The 23,262-nt window shown below is 41.2% G+C and overlaps 1 protein-coding gene across 1 annotated transcript in view; it reads left to right on the forward strand.

Moving 5' to 3' along the window:
- LOC146767587 (uncharacterized) overlaps window positions 1-22,075 on the forward strand; it is a 40,436-nt gene extending 18,361 nt beyond the window's left edge. The window contains exon 2 of the mRNA XM_085578841.1: window positions 1,167-22,075. Coding sequence (XP_085434967.1) covers window positions 1,167-1,208 — 42 coding nt within the window. The 3' untranslated portion in view covers window positions 1,209-22,075. The remainder of the gene's footprint in view (window positions 1-1,166) is intronic.
- The last annotated feature ends 1,187 nt before the right edge of the window (window positions 22,076-23,262 follow it).

The following is a 23,262-nucleotide window of genomic DNA, read 5'->3' on the forward strand; positions in this document are numbered from 1 at the left end:
CTTCATCTTTCAGTACTGATCTTGTGTGATGGTATTCTGATCTTGAGCAAAAATTTGTTCTTTCCTGCATTTCTTTCAAAAGTTTTATAGGCAGAGCTCAGACTCCTGTGAGGCATCTTGGACATTTAAGAAAGAGCTGATACACTTAATTTTAACCATGGAAATCGTCATCAGGTTTTCCTGACATGGGAAATTAAATTATGAGCATCACATTATTTACAAAAATCAGAATTGCTTTTGTTCATTTGCAATCTTTCCTTTAACCCCAGAAGGCAGCACCTCTTGTAAATGCCATTAAGAAAGGAACAAAATGTAATATTGGTATCCTGCAATCATGTTTATTCCTATACACACCAAGCTAAAATGCTGGGATCTTTTAATAGCTTTTTCCATATTGGACTCTTTGTTTGGATGTGGTTTTCCTGATGTATCCTAGTAACATGTTTAGTTAATTTATATTGTGTGCATGTGTAGACAGATATACACACATCCATATGTATGCACACACATAGTCCTCATTAAGTAAGTGTTAAACCTCCCACAGCAGAGTTGGGTTTGGAGGGCAGCAGGGCTGAAAACTGCGAGTCTGGTCCCTCTGCAGAGGGGTACCACAGGCACTGCTCCAGGGAGGCACACACCCCCTGGGGATCTGGAGCCCCCGAGCTGCTGCTGTGAAGCTCGCTCTGGCTTGTGCAGCCCAGGCAGGACTGAAATCCTTATTGCCCTCTGGGATCAGAGCTCCATGCTTACAGGCTCTCCCGGGATGATGGGCGCATCATCCCCCTCAAGTCTGACCTGCACGTGCATGGGCTGGAGCTCTTGGCCAGCCCCTTGGCAGCAGAGGGATTGTTGCACTTACACTGGCTGTGTGGGGACTCACCTCTCACATTGTCAGAGCATCTGAGCTGTTGCAGGACAAACTCCAAGTGCAAAAACATTTGGCAGATGAGGAAGAAAAGAGGGATTCCACATTTTGCACAATGAAACACAAATATAACCTATTTATCTGGTGTTAGAAGACTCATTCTTCAAGGATTCAATCCTGGCCACACCTGCCTTTACTAAAACAAGAAAGTGCTGGTTCCAAGACTTACAATATGCATTCTTGGGAAAGCTACACAACCCTTATTCTCTTTCTTTTTTTTTTTTTTTTTTTTTTGTTCCAGGCCCACAAGTGGATCAAACCAGTCCTGCACTATTGCATTTAGTCCATAGCAAAACTCCTTTTGAGGAAGATTCTGCAGACTTAAGGACTGAGGAGTTAGGACTGGGAGTTAAGGAAAGGACATGAATAACTTCCTTCATAGCTGGTTTTAAAAAACCAGCTGCTTTCTACAGTCAAGCTAAAACTAAGGGGAGATGGTCTGAGGTTTAGAAACATGCAGGACAATTTTCACACTAAATATGAAAAATAAGAAAATAACATATTGTAACTTGTCATAAAAATACATTTTCCTTTCCAGCTTTAAAAGAAGACTTTATAAACTCTACTGTCTTTGATTTGTTAAGTAAATTTTATATATTTTTTTTAATTCATAGGTTTTTAAGAAAGCATAATGAAACACTTGATGTTTCTATTATCTTGATTAGTGCTTCATTGTATAAGAATTTGGTTATTGAAACCACTAAATATTAAACCACTGAATACACTAAATATTGCACTGTAAATTGTGTTGTGACTTATTCAATACCTTTTGGTATTAATAAAAAAATTCAAGATTGCAAAAATGGTATTTATTTTTTTTATTTAGTTTAATAAAAACTCACTTGACTGCACATTTCTTTGTTTTACTTTCTCATTTATTGTGTATATATTTGATAAAAAATATCTGTGTCTGTTGCATATCATCTATCTAACACAAGAAACTGCTGCTGTTCTTAATAAGTTACTGAGAAAAATAATCCAGTTTGCACTTTGATTTCTATCACTCCTGGTGAGTGATTCTTCTGGAATAAACATAGCTCTAACATATGTAAACAACACAGGAAATTAATAACAAAATTCTTTGGATTTCTTTAAGATGCCACATACTTTATGTAAATATATGTGGCTTTCAATTTCAATGATTTTCCAGAAAGTAATAAACTTTGTTCATTAAGCATTCTCTTAAGCTAAACATTTATTGCTTTATAAGTGCTATTTCAACTAAATCAAGTGGATGTCCATGGTAAATTGATGCAACCATAGAAGCAGGATGGCTTCTTTTGAGTTTGGAAAATTCTGAGTTCTTATTTAAACTTCAAGGCAATGAGATGCAGTATAATATGTTGATTTTTAATGTTAAAAAATGTTGATAATATATTTTAAAAATTCATCTACCTTTACATCATAATCTCTGTGGTAAAACTTGGGAAAAATCCCATCAGTTGGATAAAGTTATATATCTGCTTCATGAATCTTGGGTTAGCAGTTTTGCACAGAACTGGGTTAGTTTTTTTTTTCCACTACCAGCTGTGATTAGTCATTATTTTCCTGAAGGGATGAGTCAGATATTTTTTCTGAAAACATAGATCTTTTAAGTGTAAAATTTTAAGATCATACAGACAAAAATATTTTGTTTTCTGTACCAACAGGTAAAAAAAAACATATTAGGAAATATGCTCTCGATTATCATGGTATGTGTTTGACTTCTAAAGAAGTTGTTGGCACTGGTCTTTGTGGAGATATGCATGCTTAGAAAACCCACTCCCAGGAGTCTGGGTGTGCAGCCTCTGACGTGGAAAAGTCCTATCACAATAAAAAGGTTTGGTGTGGGATGCAACAGCATCTTCATTACCCTTTCTTTGAGGAATTAGGAGAAGACTCCTTGGGGGCTCAGTCAGGGGGACTGTGGGAAGAAGCCTGTTCTCAACCCAAGCTTCTCGTGTCTGGGGCTGGATTTGGAGAAGCCCCTGTGCCACTGCTGAGCACCCTCTGCTCGCAGGGGCGCTTGGCTGAGTTGCTCCTGTTGCAGCAGGGGCTGGGAGGAGGTGGGCAGCACATGGCACAGGCAGCCTGCCTCAGGGACCACCAGCACACACAGGGGCTGCGGCTCCGAGGCCCGTGGGAGAGATTTAGCTGCTCTAAATATCAGTGTCAGATATCAGTGCACAACCTTGTATTTAACATGAGTGCGAGGCTTCTGGACTTTATCTCTTAATGAGGCACAGGCTAGCCTTGGGGGACACTGAATCATTACGTGTCCTGAGCGCCAGCTTGCAGCCAGCAGCACTTCCTATTGGGAAGGCATTGGCCAGGAGTCTGCGTGAGGTGACACTGGCTCTGGCCACAGCAGTCAAAGATTAAAACGTCAGATACAAGTTTAGATTTCTTTTGGTTCTGTTTAGTTGGGTTTGATTTGGTTCAGATGCGATTTGTTGCCACTTCCTGCATCTCCATGATGGTTCCTTCAGCTGTGGAGCATGGCTCCTTGCACCTACTTCAAATACATTTTTCATACAGAAACTTCATCTGTATTAAACATGGCACGCCAGAGGGTATGCAGTATGCATCCTTGTTTCTCTTAGTAGACTGAAAAGAGAACTACAATGAAAAAAAGGGGGGGCGGGGGGGAGGAAGGAAAAAAAAGGGGGGGTAAAAGGAAAAAAAAAGAGAGAAAAATTTTTAAAAACCCACTGGATATATAAAGGAAGAAGTCAAACTCCAAAACCTCACAGGAAGCAAAATTTTCCAGGCACAAGAGAAGTGACATTATCCAAATGAAACCCTAACACAGCATGGAAATGTGATGAAGAGTAAGGCTGGTATTTTCAGTAAAGCTATAGACATATATGTAAATACATTCAAATTGGGAACACATTCTAGGGATTAAAGAGGTCTGTGTAGCACTAGAAGAAAGGAGCAGCAGATGTAACTGCTAACAACAAAAGAATTGACTTCTGGCCAAAGCTCAAGATTTTCTTGCACCCAAGCCCATTGCTGCAAATGAATCTGGATGCAGTAAATAATTTGTAGTGACTTGTAGATCCAACTTTTTTGTTTGTATTCGTGAACTAGCTACCATTTACCAGCATGCTGACTTTTATAAATGAGCTTCTCCAGAGCTGCTCAGCAAGCATGTCATGCAGATGGATTCCTATCTAGGCAGTGTCACTGCTCCCTTAAACTGAGCTGCTGTGAGATGGGCAGTGACCAACAAGCACTGATGACTGAAGATGAGCAAAAAGATGTGTGTCCTGAACAACAGATTACCAGCAGGAGAGAGGCATGAACTCCCCTGAAGTGATATTCAAGCTTTAAAGAGGTCCCAGGCATCATGATTCATAAGCCTCTCTTGATGAAGGAGGGAAGTACGTGATGAGAAGGTAGACTTAGTGGAGTAATGACACACTTAGTGGGAAACAAAACCCTCCAGGATAATCCAAATCTGATTTCAATTTCTTGGTGTCTGTAGGGAGAGGATTCTGGACATCTTAACAATAGGTATTAAGCAAGCTATCAAAATTGGACTGTATAATTAGGAGATTTTGACATGTCAAGATATGCACTAAATAAGTCACCTCAATTTCCACACATATTCGAGAGCATCCTGAACACACAAGAGGAGTGCTCAGCCAAAATTAAACTGGAAATAAGACCCACCTTGACAAGCCTCTTACTTCTACTGGTCACCTGAACAATACCAACAGTATAACACTATTCATTTAACACTCCTGTCTGTGTGTTGTGCAGACCTGAATCCGGATGAGGCAGGGAAGCCCATAGAAATGTTGTATTCAGTGTTCACATATAATTCCCTGGTTTTCACAGCAAATAATGCAGTTTGACAACTTATAAGTAGGTAAATATTAGGAAAGCAAATGCAGATGACAGGGCTTTACTGCCTGCAACAAGAGGATCCTTGACTCATATTATTCAGTGGCCCAGTGAAAGACAGAAAGGGCTACCATGTGGTTCCAGTGGGAGACAAAGAAACACGAATCTTCTGACCATTATTATTTTTAGGGGACTGGAAGCAGCAGATCTAGATCTGGAAGGAAAGGAGCTATAGGAAGGTGACAATGTGGAATTTCTGTTTCCCAAGATGTTCCATGCTGATGCCATAACAGAGCAAAGCCATGAGCAGGCACTGCCCTGTGCTGGCTGTCACTCTGGCAGCCTGGCCACTCGGCGCTGTCCCAGCCCTGTGAGATCACCATCGTGGGGAGCTGGGTCTGCCAACCCATGGCTGCCATCCCATGGCACTGGGCAACCTCTCTGCTTTCCCTTGCCTGCTGTAAGCCACTGTGCCATCTCAAACTGAGCCTATACCACAAGCCCAAGCTCTTATCATCTTTACATTGTGGATGGCAAAAGATTAAACAATTAAAAAGTAAAACAAATTTTTCTATTTATTATTAAGCCTGAATAATAAATTGACACACAATAGCTTTATTTTTGCAAGATACTGTTAAGCCAACCAAAAAGGGAGCAGATAAAGCAACTTATATATATATGAATTTGCACTGCTTTTTTTAAAGTCTTAAAGTCTGCTTTCATGCATTGCTGTTGATGACCCAGTATGCTAAACACTTTTTAATATCTTACTACAAAAACTTTTCAGCTTGCTTTTAAAAAAATGAAAATCTGGTTTAATATAAGAAGCCTGTAAAATTGCCAACTATAAAAGAACTCTGTATTTTTTAAAATTATTTGAAATGCTTCTGAATTCCCAGCATACTTATTGAGATCCAAGGTTATGATCTAAGAGAAAAGTTATGATCATTTAATTAAAGTAGCCTTTTACATTTAAAAAAAATATTTTTGAAACATTCATATTGCCATTTATGAGCTTTGGGAGAACCAGAGGCTCTGGGGAGTGCTAATGACATACAGATAGCCATGTGTTGCTCTCACCTCCGCTGTTTCCCTGGGACTGATTCTTCAATGCTTGTGCCATGTGCAAAGTAGTAATAATCTATGTCTGTTTTATGAAGCTTTCCAATCTTTGATTGCAAAGCACTTAATGTTATGTTACAGATGGGAAACAGAGGCACAAAAGGTGAGCTGATTTGTCTCATGGGTCAAACTGGAGACTAGTGGCAAAGCTTGGCTCAAAGTACCCTCTCAAGTGACCTGTGCTGGGTGTAAAAGCCTACCATCTGAAACTGTGACTCCTTCAAAACCCATTGCTACTGCAAATGCAAAGGATGGAGAAACACACTGGTTGGTTTCAGCGATTTATACTGCATCAAAAAGAAAGTCAGCCAGCCCCAGTGCATAGTCAGCACAATTGAAAGAGAACAATAAGAGACCAACTGGTATTTAATAGGAGATCAGATTGGCAGTTTCATCTTTACTTCAAATAGACAAGTGTTTTCAAAGCAACACTCTGACCACTCTTAGGGAACTGTGTAAGTGCAGCCACAGCACCAGCCAGCTGCTGAGCCCTGTCAGCACTGAGTGCTCTTCCCTGGAATTCCATTTGATACCTACTACATTGTCAGAGATGAAGGCTGAATTCAAAATCCCAAACTGCACAACAAAATAAAGAAATTAATACAAAGGGATCTCTGTCTCTCACCAGACAAATGGTGAAAGAGTTTGATTTTCTTCTCTGCCTCAAAAGTTAAACCATGCTGACCTCCCTCAGAGTCACAGATGTACTTATGAGGTCTAGCTCCGTGCCTAATAGCCAGAATGCTGGAATGATGGAACCTATTTTTAAATAACTTCCCTTCCATCTTTGAAATCAAAGAGGGAGTATGTGATGTAAAGAACAGCCTAGGTTCAGATAAAGTATAAAAACCTATAGGAAGGAAGAAAAGCATAAGTAAAGGAAGAGAAGAATGGCCTGGCAGCCAAGATAAGGCTCATAAATTCCTCAGGCTTAAGGGCAGAGAAGATGCCAAAGTATCATTCTTGCTCATACTCTGGGTCACTAAATTTTGCCCTGTTAGGCTGCATTGAACTCAGACTGACTATGGCATAATTGGGATTGGTCCCCATTTTATTTTGTCTAAGTCTCAGTGAAAAGCTAGCCGAATCCTCATGGCATTGAAAGAAATTTTCAGGAATGGGGGTGGAAATACAGTGAAAGTAAACAAAAAACTTTTATTGGAGCTGTCTTGGATGAGAAGCACAGCAGGGTCAAAGCTGGAGGACCAAAGACTATGGTGTCTCTGGTGTCTTGTTCTCTAGAGGCTTGACCCATGCAGGGGTGTGACAGGTGGAGCAAACACATCCTCCCTACCCGTGCAGGGAGACCGACACACCTGAGCCATGCAGGCAGCATGGGTGCAGAGAATGCAGGCTCTCCATGCAGGAGGACCAAGGTGCAGGCTGTGGGCAGTGCCTGTACAGCCACAGGCACAGAGCTGCCTTTGCTCCTCGTGCCTGAACTTCATCACCACCCCCAGGAAGTGCCGCTCCTCCGAAAAGGCTGGGTTTGTAGCAGAATAATCTTTTTGTCTGTGAGCCACCCCAAATTTCACATCTTCACATTTCAGGAGCTCTCTTTGTGGTTCCACGGTCTGCTGAGACACAGTGCTGGGAAGAAGCAAAGCCAAGGCAGAAGCCTTCAACCCGTTATTCCTCTCTGTCACTGTTACTGTTGCAACAGTTTGTAGGGAAAAAGCAAGGAATGTATCAGATGGAGGACAAACATCAAGGTTCGACTGCAAAGTTAGACAGCTTTTGACTGTAAACTGGTTAGCTTTCTCTCTGCAGGCTCTCCTTCTATTCTAAATACAGCACCTGGTGCAAGCCTGGCGTGCAGATGGCCCTGCCACGGTGCACACAGTATGCAGCCCTCCCAATCTGGCAGGCAGCTGTTTCACTTTCTTTTTGCCAGGCAGCCAGTTCAGGATTGTTTTTACTTTTCTTTCCCCTTTTCTGCTCCCTCTGTACTCAGCCTTACCCTCTGCGATGTAAATTGGAAGAGCAGATGTATAATCTGGGAAAGTTTCCACATCCATCTTTTAAATAGGAAGGTGGATAAGCTAACTCAGCTCTTTAAGGCCCCATTTCGGAAAAAGCACTTTAGGCACATGCTTAAGTCCTGTTGATTTAGGAAAGGCAAGAAAGGCTAGTGATTTCATAGGTCTTAAACACATGCTTATGTGTCCTTCCTGAAGAGCAATATGCACCTGAACAGTGGCCCAATTATGCCAGTGCAAAAGTGTTCACTGTAAAATACACAAGACAAGTAATGTCCTAGTTTAGCTCTTTACAATGGTAACAGTTTCACTGACTTTTTGAGGTCAAAGTAATGTGCTGGTTCCAGAGTCTTGTTAGTTTTGAGGAGCTCAAAGTCATAAGAAAGTATTTAAATCCTGGTCACCCCCAAATCCTTCAAACCTTTCCTATGCCAATAAACTCTTGCTACCCTTATCCCTCAATAAAACTTTGACAGCATTACTGGACCAGGTGCATTCAGATTTTAGGAAGGAGAAAATGAAAGTAGCTAAAGGTTCCTCACTAGGGATGCTTTCCACCAGATGCTGAGATGAAATCTTTTCCTCAGCTGCTGGAATACCACAGAGATACGTGGTACAGCACTGGCAACTTCACTGGTCAGTCAACTGGGCTTGGAAATAGGCAGCAAACTGGTGTGAGCTGCTCCCTGTGAGGACTGAGTCAGCTGATTGCAAAACAATGGTTGTCCTCTCTTTTTGCACATTGCTTTCCCTCCTTCCCAGCCCCTGTATATAGCCCCATCCTGACAATCCACTCCCCAGGAAATGCATTTCCATTGTTCCTCTGCACTAACAGAGGAGGAGACCCTTTTTCTCTGGGGGACACCCTGAGAGGCTGGGCTTGCCTTTCTGCCCCCAGCTGTCGCTGCTCACAGCTTCTCATCCTGTTAGCAATGACTAAGAGCACCTAGCAGGCTGCCCTGTCTGGAAACACTTTTCAGTGCCCCACTGTGAATGCAAGGCAGGAAAAGTGCCCCAGCCCAAGGCCCTTTCCCCATGGCTCCCGCGGCCCTGCCACTGGCTGTCTCCTTTGCTCTGCTGCCCACTGAGCTCCAAGGCCAGCCTCTGGTGGCACAGTGTGAGCCCTGCATCTGCACCAGCTGCTCCTAATGAAACAGGCAGATCTCTCACCTGGGTACTCCTGATGTGGTCTCCCCAAATGCCCTGAACAAAGCAAAGAAGTGAAGCAGAGCTGGTTCCTGTGAAGCTGAGCAATCACCGCCGCTATTTCCAGGGTCCTCTCTCCAGGGAAGCAGACTTCCATGAGATTTGTGCCAGAGATCAACAAGCACAGAGATACAAGTAAAGAGATTTGGTTTTTGTCAGAAGCCTGTTGGCTCATGATTTCTGCCAAGAGGCTGTTGTGCAGGTTTCTGTTTGAATTTTGCTTGTTTTTTACTGTCTTTCATGAAGATCTGAGGAAAGCGGAGAGCCAAGGCTCTCCTGCACAGTCCTGATGCAATGAACCCAGGTATCAAAGCACAGGTCAAACCAAGGTAGGAAGAAATAAGTTTGGCTGAAGAAATAAGTTCAGAGGCAGTTTTATTTTGTTTTTTGTTTTCCTTAATCATAGCCTGTGGATTATTAGAGATCACCTTTCACTGCAGCTGTCTATGCTGTACTTGACCTATGCAGTAAGAATTTGGTCCCCAAGCCTGGAAGTCAGGCACCCTTCATTTCTCTTAAACAATTTTAATTAAACAAGGAAAGAAAAAAAGTGAACTGACAGTTATGAATAATGGAGTGGAAATGGGTTATGAATACAATAAGAACTAATTAAACTGTGACGGTAGGAACATGCTGATTTTTTTTGTCAGACTTTTAAATGAAATACATATGCATTAAGGAGGGATTTAAATCTGCTATGCATGCTTTCCTTTACAGCACAACTCATGCCAGCTGTTAGTCACATCACTTAATGCACTACTGCATCAGGCTTCAGATACCAGTGAACAGTGCAGGACAGGAACCTGTATGGGAGACCATAGGAAATGATGCTGGAGAAGTAAGTTTTACCTTCTGTTTGAGATGTGCTTGCACACATGTACACTGAACCTGTGGGTACAGCAAGCACCGTAAAGCCAAATCATTCCCAAATGCTAAGATGTTTCAGCCTGTTCTAATAAAAATATCCGTATTTTCCTAGCATGTTACTACTGAAGATGTGCAAATAACAATAGCAATATATTGCACCGTAACGAAAATGAAATCACTGGCAAGGGACCATCCCACAGACCACCTGCAGATTATATATCATTTCTTTTCAGAAAAGTTGCAGCAAAGGGGAAAGGGGATTATTTTATTCCACAGAAACTGATGGCAGCAAGCTGAAAATGATACAGGAAATATTCATCCCTCATTCCCAAAGGGAGAAGCAAGGGCCAGCTCAGAAAATTAAAAGGCTTTACTGAAGATTTTCCTGGAAGAATTCCTCCACAGCCTCCTTAGAGCTGGTTTTGAGGCAAAGAACAGTAGGAGCACTGAAAGAAGTGACCAAGACAGTAGCTGACCAAGTAGCCTCTGCCTCCCCTTACCCAGCACTGTGAATTCCATCCTTCGTGAAGCTGCACTCATAGACTGCCACTCACGTGTGCATGGATGGCTGAGCATCGCCAAAATATTCCTGAGGACTGCCTGCCTGCCTCCAAGCTTGAGACTGACTCCAGACTTCCTATATTCTTCAAAGCATCCCTACAGTTCACTCACCCTGTGCTTGCTGCTTCTCCACACTTTGTTCGAGTTTATCATCTCCAGCAGAAAAGGTCACTGAGCTAGAAGGTCTGGTAACACCCAAAGAAACTATCTTTTTCCAATTGTCTTATGGAGAGGATTGTGTGATGTGGTTGCTGTGGAGACTGTCAGGGGTGCAGAAGTATATCTGAGAAGGAATCACTTCATGCATTCCTTGCTTCTTACACATTTCCCTAAATAAGCACCAAGGACACGGGTGGCAGAGGTAGGGGGGGTCTGTGACCTGAGCCACCACAATGAGAGCAGTGGGCTACACCTGATCCTTGGGAAGTGCCTTTGGGCCTGTGCTCCAATCTTCTCTCTGTACCTTTGCTCAGAGGGACTCACATCCAAGAAGAGACCTTGGAAGGCCCTTCGATAACTTGCATTCAGAATGCCACAAAATAATTTGGCCCATCTATGCAAAAAATGTCTTTTTCCTCAAAATGGAAGGGCTGTATTTTCATGGAACTCACTTGTCCACAGAAAGTCTCATTTATGAATCTACTACATGCAGTGAAAATGTGCCCTTTTTGTGAATAAAGCTCCAACTGTCTATTAACAGTGCTAACACACTGACATCATTCTGCAAACATTTTCACGTAATACAGTCTCTGACAAGCTTTGTTTCCACTCGGGTCAAATTACTTGGAAAAATCACACTTTTCCCATTAAAGAATCATTTTCTCTTTAAGCAGTTTCCAGTGTACTCCACCCCACCATCTTCCAGTTGGAGCTGGCTCACTTTTCTTGGCCCGGCCCAATGGCCACATCCCACGCAGTTCTCAGTGCCAGGTCAGGTGGAAGCCAGGCAGATGCACTCAGTTCAAGTATTAATCAAGATTACAATTGCTTAAGCAATTTCAACTCTGACCACGGTCTCCAGCCAACAGAGGTTAGAAAGCTCTGCACCTTGGTGAGCAAGTAATTTGTGGAAACTTAACAAAGCAGCACTTTTACTCCCTGCATTTACCCAGATATTTAAAGCCAGGTGAGTCTTGTAAAAGGGGTTATTTGAACAAGTAAAAGCATCTTAAGCTACCAAGTGAAGTCCATCTTTGCTGGTACACTCTAGGTAATTCATAATTTCTAACAGCACAAACCCAGTTCACAGAGACTATTTTGTGACAGAAATAAATTGAGAGGAACAATTTTGCCTACAGCAGAAAGTTGTCACAAATATAAGTGGACTAGCAGTGGAGGCTTGATGCGTGTTTTGAAGATGAAGAGTGAAGCTAACTTGTTGCCATGTAAATTATTCATTGGCATATTTTCAGAAAGAGTGAAAGCTCTGTTTTGTGGCTGTGTGTTGAACTGAACACTAGATTGCAAAATGGAGCTACAGGAACAAATCAGCTTGTTTCTGTATATGTCTACTTGAGAGTAGCTGGAAATTCAGAGCTGGAAATCAAGTTCAATTCTCATTTTGACCAAGTCTGTCTGAATTTTGGGAAGGCAACTTGGCCAAAAACATCTCTACTCAAAAAAAATCTATGGGTAAGAAATTAGTCCTTGTAGATCATCTTCTCTGGAGGAAAACACTTGGTTTCAAAAATTTTGGCTTGATTACTTTTGGTGTAACTAATGACCTCTGCATCACTTCCTCTATGAAATTTTCACTCTGACACCTTTATACTTGATTCACTTCCTGAATTACTGAATAATACTAAAGTCTTTTGTAAGTGAAAAGGCAAAGTTCAAGCACTATCCACATGAAAATGTGTCTTTCAAAAATCTGTAAATGTGGACTCTTCAGTCTCACAAAGATATATTTTGCTCCTAGAAACAATTTGCTTCTATTAGCTGTTATAATCTGAAAGATATTTTTTTAAACACCAAAATACAATACGTATTTTCATAGGGTCATTGTCTGCTTTAAAAATGTATGTATTTTTATTACTTTTGTAGAAAGCGGGTAATTTTGTTATCCCCACTCTACAGATGGGAAAATGCAGCCCAGATACTGTGAAGTGGTCATGCACTGACAGATGGTGAGGCAGGGAGAGAACTCATGCTTTCAGCAGCTCAGTACAATGCTTCAACATAAACTGAGCAAAATTGTTCTGTCCACTATCTTTATAGGTCTGATGACAATGGGAGGGAGTGACATCCCTTACATAAAGTAATTTCTGTAGTCCATGCATCCTATGAAGTGGGAAGAAACATCAACTCAATATAAAATTCTTCAAGCAAGAGAAAATGTAATTCAAACAATTTTTTTTACACTTTGCCTCTATTTCTTCCTGCACATTATTTGTATTTGCATTTCTACTTGTATATCCTTCTAAATATCCTCTTGGTGAATAGGTATGTACTTTCTCTGTTTTTGTTACCAATGTTTAGAAGTTAGATTGTGCTCCTTTACATTAAAAAAAATATAGTTGTAGAGTTGCTTCTATGCAAAGGTTTTTTCTATGCTAAGACATATTTTATTTCAATAAAAATTGTCTATGAAGATGGATGCAATGGTCTCTGCATAGACACATAACTTGCTTCCCTTAAGGAAAAACAGAAGTCACACAGCGGGGATGAATGACATAGATACTGCACAGAAGCACAGGGGAAAGAACCAGAACCACCCTTTACTTATTTGTAATGAAAAAATCAACACATTTTTAAAAATTATTTAGGTTACACAGAGGCAGGCATGTAGGAAGAGAAGAAGGAAAGGTGGGAGAGAATAAGGGAGGAAAGTGTGAAGGGAGGGAAGAGGGAAGGAGGAAGGAAGGAAAAGGGAGGAAGGGAAGGAGGGAAGAGTTTAAAGTTAGCCACTTTAAACTGATCAAGGGACTGGCTTTCTAGGATGCACAGCAGAGATCTAAGGAGACATGAGGAATGTGACTTTGCTGTGGTGTTAAATGGCTTCCAGAACTGACCCTTGTCAAGAAACCACAAGCATGGGCAGAGCTGGCGTGCAACTTCCTGCACACTTCTATGGAAACAGGCTGTAAGGACTCTGTGTTTGAAGTGGAAAGTACCTTTGGTCTGCCTAGCTGCCTTGTCATTGATAGGCATTTGATCTTGCATTTTCAGCCTTTATCCAGGCTTGCACTGAATCACTTTACAGACAATCACAGATATTCTCATGGTGCTTTGCTAGCACACATTGAGAAGTCTTTAGCTAAGCAGCCCTGTTTAAACCAAGCAGCTGCTTTAGGATTAAATTCCCCATGGATTCTATGCCCTTCAATGTTATCATAAGGATTTATTCAGCACAGCAAGTAAGAAAAAAAAATACAGATATAAGGTAATCAATTAAGAGTCCTTCCTCTTTGTATGCAAATCTGTCATCCATTTGTTTGAGTTCTTTTGAGAGAAATTAACTACTCCTTAAAAGTGCATGTTTCTCTCAAATTGCCCTAAAGGGGACTCTAAAAGGATAATTCAGATCAAGAAATTTACATTATAGATGTCTATAACTGAATCAGTCTTAACAGAGGTAGCAAAGGTTGTGCTGATTAAATCCTTTATTGACTTAGCTGAGGAGATGCTAGTTAATGTCTTGAAGGTCCTGGTTCCTTAAGCTTACCCTCAGCATGCTTATCATCCCCTGGCAGCAGTGAGTTCAGCTCAGAAATTCAGAAGTGTTTGCAGCAGCTTGTTTTTTTCCTAATGTCCTGGTCTGAGCACATGGTCTGGAACTGAGCAATACAGTGTCTGGTCCACCTGCAGCTTGACAGCCTGCACCCTCGTAAAAGGATCCCCAAACCACCAGGCTAATGGGACACTCGCCCAGCTCTCAGCTAAAACCCAGCTGTTCTGCAGTTTGGGACACCAAACTTCTGCCCAAACTGACAGGAGTGTGCTGGCATCATCAGTCTGGTGGTAAAAAAGGGAAAAGTCAGGTTCCTATCCATTGTAAAATAAATCCATATACATTGTCACAAGGGGAAGGGATTAGTTTCCTCTCTTCCTCAACCCACATCTGGACTGAAAAATTAAGCTCCCATTTGCCTTTTCTCTCACTCCTTCTTTATGTGCTTGACATGCTTGGCTGCCTCACCTTCTCTGGCTTGAGTTCCTTGCCCAAAAGCAGGACGGGCATTGAGGCACCCAGCAGCAGCAGTGACTGGGATGGCTCCTCCTCCCTGCCTGCCTGAGCCCCAGGGTGAGAATCAGGGGCTAAAATAGGAGTCCTGGCCTGGGCCATTATCTGAGCCAAAAGCAAACCAACACAAAATATTCCAGTGATGCCTATTTCCACGTGCTGCTGCCACCCCTAGAGGATTTGAAACCTGGGGATACAGCAAAGCTCCAAGAGCCACAGCCTGTTCTTTGGCTGGCTGGGCTTGGCAGCAGCCCTGCAAGGCCACACTTGCACAAGTATGCTACCCAGCCCCAGAAATTTTTGGTTAGCTCAGTTCCCTGCCAACTTTTGCCTTCAGACCCAGCTCCACCTTCCGGCACCTTTTCTGCTCTCACGTGTCACAACATATGGGTTCTCTTGTGTATCACCCTCTTTCTTACCTGATATTGTGGGTATCAAAAATCTTGTTCTTAGCTCTAAGCAAAATCTCCTGGCAATGCTCACAGGCTGGTGCATTTGGGTCACAGACATTTTTCACCTGTGTCACTGTAAGGCACACTGCAAAGTCTCCTGGTCCACTCCTAGAGAGGCTGCACCCCAAATTCATTCAGTTCAGTCAGCCCCAGATTGTACTGTGCTCAAGAACAAGAGTCTTGCCTGAGTCTGCCTTCAGTTGACACCAGAGTTAAAGGCATCCTCTCACCTCTGTACTACAACCCTTCCAATATTTTAAGAAGAAACAGAAATCCTTTATTGGTAAAAAGCCCCAGAAAGGTGCGCAACATGATACTGTCCCAAGTGAACAGGATTTCCTGCCTGACATCTGAAGATTGCTTAAGAATTATTTAGCCTATTTTTCCTTCTAGCATGTAACATGAAGTTTTCCATTTGTTACTACTTACAAACAAGTATCATGACTAATTTGACAAATAACTCCAGATTGAATACCTCTGCTGGATTTTTTCGTTAAAGCCTACATCATTCTGGACTAGTTGTTGGAGAAGGAGAAAAAAACCTCCTTGACAACAGATAGAAAGGAGCTCTTAGTTCTCATTAGGAATTAAATATATTTCTTCTATACCTGTATCATGATTTACTCCTGGCTGGCAACACAGCCCACTCTCACCCCTGCTGGAATGGGGGAGAGGTGAGAAGGATAAGAGTGAGAAAACCTGTGGGTTGAGATAAAGACAATTTAATAAATAAAGCAAAAGCTGCATAGAAAAGCAAAGCCAAACAAGGAATTTATTCACTCCTTCCCATGGGCAGGCAGGTGTTCAGCTCTCTCAGCAAAGCTGGGCCCCATCATGTATAACAGTGGTTTGGGAAGACAAATGCAGTCACTGCAAATGTCCCTCCCTTCCTCCTTCTTTCCACAGCTTTGTCTGCCATGACAGCACATGGTCTGGAGTGTCCTTTGGTCAGTGTGGGTCAGCTGTCCTGGCTGTGTCCCCTCCCCAGCCCTTGTGCACCCCCAACCTCCTCACTGTCACGGTGGGCTGAGGAGCAGAAAAGGCCTTGACTGTGCAAGCCCTGCTCAACAATAACTAAAACATTGCTTGTTATCAACACTCTGTCCAGGAAAAATCCAAAACATAGCTGTATACTAGCTACTACAAAGAAAATTAACTCTGTCCCAGCCAAAACCAGCAGAACCCGTGCCCCCAGATTTGGTTATATACATGGATGAAATTTTGTCCCCACAGATCACAGAGATCAGTGGAATTCCAGTTGTCAAAGTGAAAGGGTTGAGAATCAACCCAAGGTGAAAATTATATTTTTCCAGGGGAATTATAAATTATCAATGGAAGAAAGCAAGCCTGAGATTTGTCTTTGAGCTGAGACTTTCCTGAAGAAACTTCTCTTAATTTTCCTTTAACTATGTATATCAATAATGACTACAAGACTAGCAGTCTAGTCCCATGATACTGAATAAATTACTACCCACTGGATCATAAATCAAGTGTTTGCATAATTTGGCTATTTACAAATCAAGTCTCAGTCCAGAAACCACTTTTTCCCAATGCAGTCATTGTAGTTAAGCGAATACTTGGAAAACACACAAAATCTCATCTATTTATCAGTTTCTTTTCAAACAGCTGTTCATATCTGTAGTAAAAGGGAAGATGCAAAATGTTCTTGGACTGTATTCAAAATATGAAAATTATCATAGTAACAGTGGGAACAATAAAAACCTCATGAAGGGGATCCAGCTTTCTTTTTCTGGCTCCCAGGACACAGATGCCATTGAAATGGAGTCTCCCAGGAGGATGTTTCAGTAGCACAAAACCAGAGCACCTTTTCCTGTCCAGGGGACAGCTGCATATGGAGCAGCTGGCACATCTGATGGTTTGTGCCCAGCTCTGTCATTACCTCCAAAAAACAGTCCTGCAATTTGCTCTCCACTTCTGGAAGGGCACTAGTAACATATGCTGTTTCCCTCAAATGCTATTTTAATGAAAGGTTTTGCTGCTAGAAGAGCGTGCTGAGGGATTTATAGAAAATTGGTTCAGGACTTACTCCAAAGCCAGCACTGACCTGAACTCCCCCAAATGTACCTGTCAGAGGACAGGGGGTGACTCCAGAGAGTTTCTATCTTTCCTTGCACTCAGGACAGGAGTTTCACTCTGCTCAGATAACCAATGATGGGCCAGAGTCTGTTCAAAGTGGGCATGCTCCCCACAACCAGAGTGCTACGGTATGCTCCTTTTCCACTCATGTAAATGGCAGGGTAAGGACCAAAGAGGCAGCTTGCTTGGAAGCCATGCCTCCAACCTCATTCCAAACTGATATGCAGAACCATAATATTGTACTTAGAAATACATTTGAGTTTCCGTGGTCATTTTTAGATGCAATAAACTAATGAGAGCCATGAAAGCTGGAATCAGCCACTGTTCTCATTTCCAAGATAAACATCTTAAAATACGTTATGAACAAAATAAGGCAGACCAAGTTGCTAGTAAGGTTTCCAAGTGTAGGTGGCTTGTTTTGAAGTTCCATTAATGTTTTAAAATTTGTTTTGCTGCCAGCCTGCAAAGCAAAAATATTCCAAGAGATAACATAAAGGTACATAGTCAAAGGAAGAATAAACCCATTATTCATCTACTGCAAGGCATTTGGCCACAATGAAGTAAGAGATGGAGAATGGAAAGCTGTTGACGTGTCCGGAAGATGGAGATTATTTTGTGGAACATAGCACAAAGTTTAGTGCTATCTATAAATAAAAGAGAAATGATTGCCAGGTTGTGGGAGAAGGAAACCAGCTACCCAGAAGACAGAGGAAGCCCCACAGCCACAGCAATGTCATCCTAGGTTAATTTATCCAAGTTAACCAGTGTGCAGCCATGCCCTTGTGCAGCATACACAAGATATTTACTTCTCATACCTGAAAACCTCTTTCTGTCTCCTCTGGAACAACAATAAAACTCTCAGTAAAAAAAGGAACACCTACAACTATAAGATACTATAGGATGAGAATATTCTAATTTTTAAAATTCTATTCATCAGCAGGTTATCTTCAACTTCCAGAGCAGCCTAGGAAGTGACCCACAACTTGCACTAACATGCAAGTTAGCAATCCATTAAAAATCTGAGGAAAAAGAACTGCAAAGCTAAGTCTCAAAATAAAACATGTTATAGGTTATAGGAGTCCCACTGAGAAATATTCAGCATTACAAGACTCCTGGGAGAAGAGCAGCTGCCAGTACTTGAATAATACAGCTACTATTTGCAATTCTTGCATCTCAGCTTTTCTTTAATTTAATTTTATTTAAAGAATTAAGAATTTATTCTACTTAACAAGGAATTTAAATCCAGGATTGCTGGATTACTGACTTATGTTTTATAATCTTTTACAAAAATAAAGGGAAAGAAATGACCAGTTCTTTGGAATCTAATGAGGGCAAAACCATAAAAATGGCAAAGTTCAAATTTTGTTGAATGTCTGTATCTTGTTTTTTTCCAATTTATATATATAATAAATTCTATATATATATGATTTGTCTATAGCTAAGTCAGCATACTTTATAGCAACATTTAAGAAAGGACTTGTATTCATTAAACTTCTTTCTAATTGTATTGTTATTAAAAGCCACATTGAGTAATTGTGTCAGTCCTGCATGAGTGTCTCACTGCAAAACACGCTATACTCTTCTGGCTCACGTGTGGTACTAGACACAATAAACTAACAAATTAAATATTAGCTAATAAGATTTGTCCAAATCCGATTTTGCTATTCTTTTTTTGATACAGCAGCTTCATCAGAACAGCATTACAGCTGAAGGTCTCTAGGTGAGAACGTACACTCAATGTTTGCTGGGTGAGCACATCTCCAGTCCTCCGGAGGTGTTTGCTGGCTCCTGCTGCCTGCTGGGAACAGTCAGATGCCAAAGGAATCCCTCCACCCACAAATCCTGCAGGGAATACCTGGAGGAAAACAAAAGGAGGGTTCAAGAAGGGGTGTGAAGGTCTGACACGCTGAACTGAGTCTGTGCAAACTTTTCTGATGATAACAAGTCTTGAGCTTTGGCCAGTTATAACGAAGCTGAAGGCTCCCTGGCTAAAGGGCTGTGCTCTCAGGGAAGCAAAGAGTGTTCCAGAGCAGCTCCCATGAGGTGCACTGCACCACTGATCCCAGCTCTCCGCAGACCTTCCTTACCCAACATGCAGTTCTAGCAGAAGATCGTTTTCAGCTGCGCCCTGACAGTGATCCAACACATACATCCAAAACCACTGAGCACCAGCTTTTAGAAAGAGTTCTGATTTTTGAAATAGTTATTGATTAACAAAGTGTTGATAAATAGAACTGTTATGTTAACACAACATTTGGCCACTGGCTAACTCATTAGGCCATAACCCCTCACTTGTGTCTCAGGACTGCGCAGCGGATCAAGTTCCAATCCATGATTTTGTGCTGGACCTTTACTGCCTGAGCCATTTACCATTCTGAGAAGCAGGTCTAAGAGGCTTGTTTTAAATACATGGTGGAAAGGACAACAGTAGGAGAAGGGACAGCAGGATTTTCAGAGGTTGTTGCTCCAGAGTTAAGAAAGTGCATGAAAGGGTCCAGAAGTGGTACTTAAGCCAGCATGCCTATCAAATGAGTGTCTGAATTAGTTATATATTATTACAACAGTAATACTGATGTTAAAATGATCAGCGAATGCTAATTTCCAAGAACATTTTTGAGATGGATCAGTTTCTGACTTCTAGTGCATTGTGCTATAAATCCCAATACCTAGGTGAGTTATTGCTGGTTTACAGTGTAAACCAGAGCAGATTTCGGTCTGGATATAGCCTGATGAGCAGTAATCACATCCTTCTGCTCCCATACCACAGGCCTCATTGCTCCAGCAAAAGGAAAATTTACATTCATTTTGATTAATGTATAATTCTTGTTCAGGACTAATTTAGACCATGCAATGCTGAAAAGGTTCTAACCTGCCCTTTCAAACACACCTGGGAAAGGCCTTTTGGAAAGGAGCAATTTATTTTATCTGTACTTACCACAAATCCAATTTTGTGGAAATTTTGTCCTCTCACAGTTTAACAGAAAATAAGAATTGGAAAAATGAGGGTTTAGAGGTATTTGCCCTAGAAATAGCTCAGCACTTCAAGTTTCCTACTTGAATAGTTTATATCTGCCATGAATGTGCATTTTAGCATGCAGAGAATTATATTTCAAACCTGAAATACACATTTACCTCCAGTGATCATCAATCTTTGGTAAATTCAAATCTGAACTTCCATCTCATTAAAAAAAGCTGAATCCAGGTGGGGTTTTGCCTAGTTTTATGTTCATTGTAAAAACACTGCCCATACTCAGAAACCAGCCTCAAGCAGGCAAGGCTTTTTCCAAGTGGTTAGGCAAATAAGGTTCTGCTCAGCAGGGATGACAGCTGCACTGGCTTCCTTCCTTCTTTAAAATATTTATCTTAAAAAAGCATCAAGACTGACAATATTTATTGTAAAAAATATAGCTTTTTTCTTATCCTAACATCTGAAGATATTGTGGTTTCTGAGGTGATACTTGGCTTATGAGTTTTCTCCATCAGTTTTTAGATCACACTTCCAGCTGATAGGCAGGATTTGAGTGCTTGACTCCACTGATCTGCATCTGATATCTCTGGGTGCACACAGCAGAGTCTCTGCAGCACAATTGCATTTTCAAAGTTTGATCAGTGTCTTACTTACCCTCAGATTCTTCCTAATAAAAATTGCCAGGAATATTCTCTGGCACAAATTAGAACATTAACACCCTTCCAAGACATGGATATTTGATTTTTCTCACTTCTGCACACGGAATAACATTTTTTTTTGCTGGCTTACATGTGAAATCTGGGATTTTAAAATTACTATTATTATTGTTATTTGAAAGGCCAAAGAAGAGAATTTTCAAAATATTTTAGGATGTTAGGGCATATATTTCTTTTAATTAATCCAGTTAATTCAGATTGGTGAAAGGTGTTTAAACCAAAGCAGAATATTTGACAGGCTTTGGAATAATGGTCAAAAGTGTGTCCCTCTTCAGTACCATGTTAGAAGCAAGTTAGAGATGCAAAATATTCCTTTGCATTTCAAACACACTGGAAGGTATTCACACCACACCACTGAAAAAGCAGAAGGATTCATGAAGAGTAAGGCTGCATCCTGTGCCTTATATGCCTCTTTATAAGGTCATCCATAAGGGAGAAGAAAAAAAGAAAAAGATGTTTTAAGCCTTCTTATGCTTGTTAATGTGGATTTTCACTGATTACGAAGTGGAATTTTTCTTTGGCAAAGGGAAAAACACTGTCATCTACCTTCTGAGACTGAAGAAGAGTGATAACTAGCCCTTCTCTGAAAAGTTTTCCTTAAGAATAATTACCCAAGAAGAAGTTCTCTTGCAGGATTGACTTTTGCAGTGCTTTCTAGTCTGTGGTATAGCTATACCCCATCTATATCACAGGCCAGTCCATAGTATACAGATAATGTAGCTCTAAATAAGGGCATTATTCAATTATCTGCAAGTTATCAGTGTGACATTAATGCCAATGCCCTAAATCTGACATCCCAGAAAAAGAAATTTTAGTCCAGGTTTAAAGGTGATTTCTGGGACTTGTTTTATGACTGGTTCCTGAGTCTGTGGTACACAACCTCTACTCATGAACAGCAAGATACCATTCATGGAGTGTCTGAACCATTGGCCCCCTAGTAAGTTTGTTTTGAAAATACTATGTTTGCAACAATTATAAAGATTTCATTCTCCAACATTTTAGTGGGGCTCTAGCTGCAGCTTTGGTAAACTGTTGCTATTGTTCTGCTCATTGCTGGGCTTGTGCAGCAGTGAAGTGATGCACTGAAGACACTTCCAACATTTCCCTCTATACTTTAATGTTAAAATTAGATAATTGTGGGCAATATCAAGATGAAGATGTATTAGTCCCCCCCCCCCAAAAAAAAAAAGTATTGATTAAAATCCTTATACTGTGATAGTCCAACTTAAAAGTAGAGGATTTAACAACAGAACACCAATCTACCAAGGGATTATTTTCTGTTCTGTTACTTACATTGACACTTTTTTCCTTTCCTGTTGCCTTAAGAAATAAAATCTTTCTACTCCAAAGCACAAAACCACCCCAAACTCTCACTACAATGGAGAAGCAGCAGTCAGAAAACCACTACAGACCAGATTTGTGGTTTGTGCCCCATTAGTAGGAATGATGAATGGGACCAAGAAGTCCCATATGAATTAGATGGCCTGAGTGATCTCTCCAGTGTTCTGCCCACCAGCTCATAAATATGCAACCCAGTTGCCATAGTGCAGAGATCCACTATTAGCAGATTAGCAGATTAGCAGACTAGCAGAGGCCTGGGGTTGTGTAAGAAAAGAAGAAAGCAGCATTCAGGTTCTCCACTCAGATCACCGACAGTACTTTCTGCTTGATCACTCTGAGTGGTAGCACAGTAGCCCAGTTTCTTGAGAGCAGAAGACTCAGGGTGCTCCAGTTCTGCACCCTGAGAGGGTCTGGGCTCCTTTACACCTTGGGTAAGGCAGCTGAGTGTTTCCACAACTGCCTCACAGGTAGCACCAAGCTGCCACCTCAGAAAGCAAGGAATAAAAAGGGGAATTGGGCTGATATTTCAATTTCATCAGACATTGACAGCACGGATCCTGGATAAAAAATAAATCTATGCTTCACGGCCCGTCATAACAAGACAACAGAAATTTCATTACCTGAAATATTCCATAATTGTACATACCCAGAGTACATGGACATTTTTTGACTATAGCGGATGACAGAACTGACTCATCATGAATAAATAATTCTGCATCCAACTTCTGAAGTTTCTATAGTCCCTAAAGTTTCCAATGTGCAAAAGTTTCACCATTTTCTAGAGCTTTAGGACAAACTTACCTTCTATTTAATTTTAAATTCCTGTCTTTTAGACCATTTACCAAAGAAAAATATTTGAAACTTGTGTGGCTGATAATAGACTTTGGCCCAGGTTTTTGGCCATTGTCACTGACTTCCAAGTTTGACTGGTGAAATCTGGTTTGAGGAGAGGAAAGAAAAGAGGAGACAAAACACAGCAAAAACCTGGCAGGCATAAATTTTGCTTTCCAGAAT

This window comes from Lonchura striata, chromosome 4 (assembly GCF_050655825.1).
Source record: "Lonchura striata isolate lonStrDom1 chromosome 4, ASM5065582v1, whole genome shotgun sequence".
Classification (NCBI taxonomy): domain Eukaryota; kingdom Metazoa; phylum Chordata; class Aves; order Passeriformes; family Estrildidae; genus Lonchura; species Lonchura striata.